General features: G+C 35.8%; 2 protein-coding genes across 4 annotated transcripts in view; one reads left to right on the top strand and one right to left on the bottom strand.

The window, feature by feature from the left end:
- The first annotated feature begins 6 nt into the window (after positions 1-6).
- Positions 7-3,516, top strand: LOC111366240 (iron-sulfur assembly protein IscA-like 2, mitochondrial). Its single transcript, XM_022986954.1, has 4 exons — positions 7-303; positions 1,886-2,010; positions 2,147-2,255; positions 3,062-3,516. The coding sequence occupies exons 1-4, from the start codon at positions 115-117 to the stop codon at positions 3,125-3,127; spliced, it is 489 nt and encodes a 162-aa protein (XP_022842722.1). The 5' UTR covers positions 7-114; the 3' UTR covers positions 3,128-3,516.
- Positions 3,517-3,936: 420 nt separating this feature from the next.
- The window catches only part of LOC111366241 (cell division protein FtsZ homolog 2-1, chloroplastic-like), a 7,111-nt gene continuing 5,122 nt past the window's right edge, over positions 3,937-5,925 (bottom strand). For 2 of the 3 annotated variants that reach the window (XM_022986957.1, XM_022986955.1), the window contains exons 6-9: positions 5,454-5,578; positions 4,826-4,918; positions 4,381-4,446; positions 3,937-4,266 (exon numbers count right to left, since the gene is read on the bottom strand). In XM_022986957.1, the coding sequence (XP_022842725.1) occupies positions 4,135-4,266; positions 4,381-4,446; positions 4,826-4,918; positions 5,454-5,578 (416 nt within the window). In that variant the 3' untranslated portion in view covers positions 3,937-4,134. The remainder of the gene's footprint in view (positions 4,267-4,380; positions 4,447-4,825; positions 4,919-5,453; positions 5,579-5,925) is intronic. The other variant, XM_022986956.1, reaches the window with a different exon arrangement.

Raw genomic sequence — 5,925 nt, forward strand, 5'->3', positions numbered from 1 at the left:
TCGTTTGAAGAAAAAATCAAAACTGAAATTTTCTTCAAAACAATCGCAATTTTTCGTATCAATCCTTTTGATTCATAAAAGGATAGACAATTACGTTCGTTTGAAGAAGAAGCCATGACGACTTCGTCTCAGTCGTTGTTTCGTCGGATTACGCCGTACTTCTCAGCCCGGATTCGACAGAACTACCGGCTTCTCAGCTCTGCGCCGGCATCGTCCTCCGCCCTCCACGAACCTCAACCATCCTCTTCCTCATCGGATTCTCCATCTCTCGATGCCGTTCATTTGACCGACAGTTGCGTTCGGGTACTCTCCCTATCTTCACCTAATTTCTTCTTGATGTATTTCGAAGCTTTGTAGTTTTGATTCGTGGAGTTTTATTTTTTCTTTTTTGGCTAATTATTGTTGATATTTGGTGTCATAGATTTGTTGATATTGTTGATTTTTGGGGGTGAAAATTATCGTTTTGTTTTGCTTATCTGTGCTGCTTCAGTAGGTTGCCAAAGGCGTGTTTCACTAGGATTTTGTAGTCTTTATGCTTTCATAAGCTGTATATTATTTTCCCTTGGCGATACTGTGTCATTTAGAATCATTTTTTTGGGTTAATAGATTTTGGAATTGTGATATTTTGGAGAACATGTGGTTAAAAAGTAGGGAAAAGTTTTGGTTTCAAGTGATAAATTATTTCATTGAGAAAATGTATGTTGAATGAGTTTTGGGAAAATGGGGCTCAAACAAGGGCTTTATTCTTCATTTCTTGAGATTGCTGGGACTAGGGTTTGGGGCATTGGAAATTTTATTATAGAAGCCAATTTTTTTGCTTATTGAAGCCGTAGTTGCTGAAAGATGGTTAACCAACAGAGAGTGAAATTGGTTTTTTTCCTTTCTTCCATTTTATGTATTGCAGATGTTGTGAGGGAGCAGAATTGAAGTTTTGCTTTTAAAATATCTTCAAAATATTGTATGGCGGTAGAAATTAAAATTGGCTTAGATGAAGTAAATGCTTGTTTGGGTAAAATTATTAGTTCGTTAAAATTTGAAGCGAAAGACATTAATGTTACATTAATTTTAACCACACATTCACAATTGCTATCCACTTATTATCCGCACATTTAGCAGGATCCATTACTCATTATAATTTTACCCAAACAAACCCTAAATTATTTTCTACCTATTCAACAGATGAAAGAATTGGAAAATGACGACTTCGACTTTTAAATACAACTTCCAACTCTTTTATAATCTACTCCAGGCAGACTCAGCCTGCAACTTTTAAAAAATAGCTTTAGATGTATCCATTATTTTGGTATTTTCTGATTGCTTGATTTTTTCAAATTGCTCCAAATAGTATTTAGCTTTCTACATTTTATATCAGACTCGTAGTGACTATTGTAATGATTCGAAATAATCTTTTCAGAAATTATATTTTGGTTAAATCATGCCCCTATTGACTTAGATTCTGGCTTTGCTACAGCGCATTGAGAGTTGAGTTAATTGATTGAAAGGGAAAGTTGTGACTGATGTGATTGTCTGCAGAAGTGCAAGAGTAGAAAAAATGTGCATATGTGCATGTACATCAGTATTTATAAGTGAAATGATTATCAAAAAGAAAAAGAAATTAGTTCTATTTAGCCTGATTCTAAGAAGTGCTTTGATAGTAATATTTCTTGGCTTCTGAACAAAAAGGAATGGAGCAAGTGCAGTGTTGGGTTCAATTTCCCTCTTTCACATTCAGGCTTTCTCACAAACACACACACATCTGGTATTGTTTGCAATTTGTTGCAGTGATGATCTTTGCAAAGTCCACAATTGCATACTTGTAATACTAAAATTTTTTTATATTAGTCATATAACGATATGAGTCCATGATTTTATCTATATTTTACAGAGGATGAAAGAGTTGCAAGCCAGTGAGGCTAATAGAAAGTTACTGCGCTTGAGCATTGAATCTGGCGGATGCTCTGGGTTCCAGTATAACTTCTTACTTGATGATAAGGCCAATGACGATGACAGGTTATATTCACTTTTTACTTAGGATATTAGTAGTTATATTGTTGCTCTGCAACAAATTCATGCATGTAAAACAATTTTTGATTATATTAGATGATGAATCCTAAGAACTTTATCTATTGTTCTCTGGCATTTACAGAATATTCGAGCGGGATGGTGTTAAATTGGTGGTTGATAATATTTCATACGACTTTGTGAAAGGTGCTACCATTGATTATGTAGAGGAGTTGATCCGCTCTGCTTTTCAGGTATATTCACGACAAATTAGTAACTTCACCACATGACAACGAGAATTAGATGTAAATGGTTAAGATTTGGGAATTTTCAATCCCTCCATTATGCTTTCATTCAACTGGGAAAGTAAGTGAGGTTCAATGGTGATGGTGTGAGAGCAAAGTGTTTTTTTCTTTTCTTAACTACATTTAGAAGAATATTTTCCAACTGAATGTCAACTTGTTAGTGTATGATTGGGATTGGATATTATGCATTGTTCCTCTGAGGAGTTTGACAATATAATATTTTCAAGAAATCAAGAATTGATGAGGAAATACTGGAACTATTGTCTATTTAAATCTACTTGTTTGGAGCTATGCCCTCAACCTGTTTCCTTTTCTTGACACATTCAGTAGCTAGTGTAATAAGGGCACATTAAGAAATTTACGAGTATTAGTCTTCATGTTGAGGTATTAGTGTCTATGTGGCTAGAAGTAGATGGCTTAAAAACTGGTCAACGTGCTTGTCTAGGTGTTCTATGGAGGTCACTCTCGCAAATTATCCCATATCATAAATCATGATGGTAGTTACTGCAGAAAACATATTAAACAAGTAAGTTATTTTGACGGTTTAAGAGTTGATTTCAAAATAAGTAACTTTCTTTAGTAAGAAAAAGTAAGTAGTCCAAAGATGTTTGGAAACGAAAGTTGGTTATTTTAATCTTAACAGACATGCTTTGAGCTGTTGAATTTTGAGAAATGTTTTTGTTTATTGCAACCACTGTTCAGTTGCCTATATCATTTTGTACTTAGCAGCAGTAAGTGAAGTTGTGTATATGCAGGTGTCTGCAAATCCAAGTGCTGTGGGTGGCTGCAGCTGTAAAAGCTCCTTTATGGTCAAGCAGTAATTTTGCATTATCTTTATCTTCTGGAGAGAACATTATTCAGCTATTGGCGTGTACGCCTGCTCAGCCCTAACGAAAAGAATTCATTTTTCACGCTGATTTGTTGTATACTTTACAAGAGCAAGTGACTTTAGTAGAAGTAGATGGAAAGTACTCGTGGTTATCTCCCTACTTCTGCATCAGGTGAAATCTGGATGCTATTAATTGTGGAAGTTGATGTCTCATTTTATTTATATTTTGCAGGACATATAACTGTAGATGTTTCTTTTACTTTGTATAGACTGTTTGAGTTTTGAGGAAATTGTCTGAGCATACGAGTCATGTAATAATAATGTTTATTTCATTTATGACGCTCGGAATTTGAATAAAGCCAAATCATTGATGTTTCCTTATTTTTCTTAGTGATGACTATATTTTTTTTATCTCACTTTTATGTTTTCACCAAGAACTCATTCAACAACTCAGTCATAGAACCTCTTTCCACGATACCTTCGCTCATTCAACAACTTTTCTGTACTCTGATGGAATTTGCTCTTCCTCATAGACATGACATAGCGGCCTAAAACCGCCATACTGACCTGCCCTTCCACTCTCGGCCTCTTCACTTTTTATACTTGGATCCCGATCCTGATTCTGTACTGTTGGTTCTGTTTCATTCGATTGCTTTTATTGCTTTTTCAGAACTATGCTTCAAATCCGTCTGATCTCGATTCTCTAACAATGACGGCTCTCATTTGACGGCAATGTTATACTAATATATGTCTTGTTTCGAGATTTGGTTTCAAGTCAATAAATAGCAATAAAAAGAAGTGTTTGAATGAACATCCACATATCCATCATGCTTTATTAAAGAAAAGTCTGCTCAGTTCTTTCTCGCTGTTAAAATTGCATTTCATTCAAAGCCAAAATTCTATATAGGCATGACATAGCGACCTAAAACCGTGAGATCAAGACAGAAGAATACTGTAACGAAAGAAACTATAGAACAGTTGAAAAATTAAAGCTTGGTTTCAAGCTCTTGGATAGCGAGAGCGTCCTTTCTTCCTCAAGAACTCAGGGATCTCCACAGAACCACCTTCTAAGAAGGATGCCGCTCGCCTATTGACACCAAAGTTCGAATCTCCTTGTGCCAGTTGATTTGCCTGGAGTTTGAACACGAACGAGCGAGCGTTAAGTGAACATTTAAGTGAAAAGTAATTCTACACATTGTGTTTGCATGTGCACATAGCTAGGAGTAGGAGAGGATGATAAGATACCTGGAGGGGCCTTTCATTGCTTTCCTCTTGGCGCTTGAAACCAGTGGCGATCAATGTTATACTTACCTGATTATATTTAAGAAAGTCGATCAAATTCAATTAATTTGAGCATTCAACTCGTCTTAAAGCTGAAGACTAGAAAGAGGCATATGCTAAGATTATCAAATACCTCCCAAAAATGTAAGATATACTACCAATTTAGCCAAAAAGTAGTGTGTGAATAATAATCATTAGTCCTGAAAAACCTAACATGAGGTACACACATCAGGTGCGGCCTCTAGCCCCTGCCCACGTAAGAGGAGAACCGTTCTTAAGTATCTCTATTGCCACACATTGTGGCATCTGTTGCTACCTAAATTTAAAATCCCAAATCTTGTGCTACTGGATACTCATAATCAATAATGAATAAACAAGTGATATACAGTAGGAATAAGACAGTACTTACTTGCCCCCTCAGTGATTGATCTATCACAGCACCGAATATTAAGTTGGCGCTTGGATCCACGAGATCGTATATGACCTCTGCTGCAGCATTTACCTAGCAATGCTCGTAAAAAATGGTATCACCAAAGAGAAAAATTATGAAAAGAAGAATATGACAAATTTTATATCATGAATTTATCAAATTATGCAAAGCACAATCAGTTTAAAACATAAATTAACATAATCTACAGGAGACACATGTATCGTGCAGATAATGACATACAATCTTCCTTTTCTATATTGCAAAGAAAGCCTTTATAAGATGCTTTTACTTGACTTCCTGATTTGCAGAACTTGACATGACTATGCACACAATATTATAATCATGACAATAGCCCTTTAATCAAATCTCCACTCCAAATAATGCGAACATTGGTAAAATGGAAAAATAGACATAAGTCAAACTACAGATGTTCAACTGTTTCAACTAATACGAAAGTTGAGGGCGTATGTTGACTCCTTGTAAAAACAGCCATCACAATATAGATACTCACGGTAAACTTGTGAAACTTCCAGTCCGCATTTTGGCTGCAAATCTTAAATAACTATAGAGAGAGAACATGAGGGGTAAGAGAGAGTAGAGAAACTACCTCAAACAATGTTAAATCAGTACCGCCAGTTATATTCCACACAATTCCAGTAGCCCTCTCTATGCCAATATCTAATAAAGGAGATTGAATAGCATTTAAAGCCGCATCTCTAGCTCTGGTCTTACCTGCAAAATAGCAAGATGACAATACCACTTAAGCTAAAGCTCAAAATTACAAAGTACTCGAGTCACAATATGTGAGATGTGAGATAAATCTGATTTCTTCAATATTTATTCTTATTATATGCATATATTTTCACTTTTATTAATTTAAGAAAAGTAATATCAAAGATGGAGAGGGAGCATGTCAAAATCGAACATGCTAGGAAAATGATTTCTTCCTATTCTTTTGCTCAGTCACGATGTTCCTGCTCGTCAGTTTGTCTTCTTCTTCACCATCCTAAAGGAGATTGTTATGTAATGGGTGTGGTGTGTATCGTTGGGGGGGTGAGGCTGGGGGGGGGGGGGGTTCT

Source organism: Olea europaea, chromosome 17, assembly GCF_002742605.1.
Source record: "Olea europaea var. sylvestris chromosome 17, O_europaea_v1, whole genome shotgun sequence".
Classification (NCBI taxonomy): domain Eukaryota; kingdom Viridiplantae; phylum Streptophyta; class Magnoliopsida; order Lamiales; family Oleaceae; genus Olea; species Olea europaea.

Bases quoted from the DNA above. Each gene is read 5' to 3' on its own strand.
- LOC111366240 (XM_022986954.1), top strand. From the start codon at position 115: ATGACGACTTCGTCTCAGTCGTTGTTTCGTCGGATTACGCCGTACTTC. The intron at 2,011-2,146 runs GTTATATTCACT...TGGCATTTACAG, and splicing joins AAGGCCAATGACGATGACAG to AATATTCGAGCGGGATGGTG. The intron at 2,256-3,061 runs GTATATTCACGA...GTGTATATGCAG, and splicing joins TGATCCGCTCTGCTTTTCAG to GTGTCTGCAAATCCAAGTGC.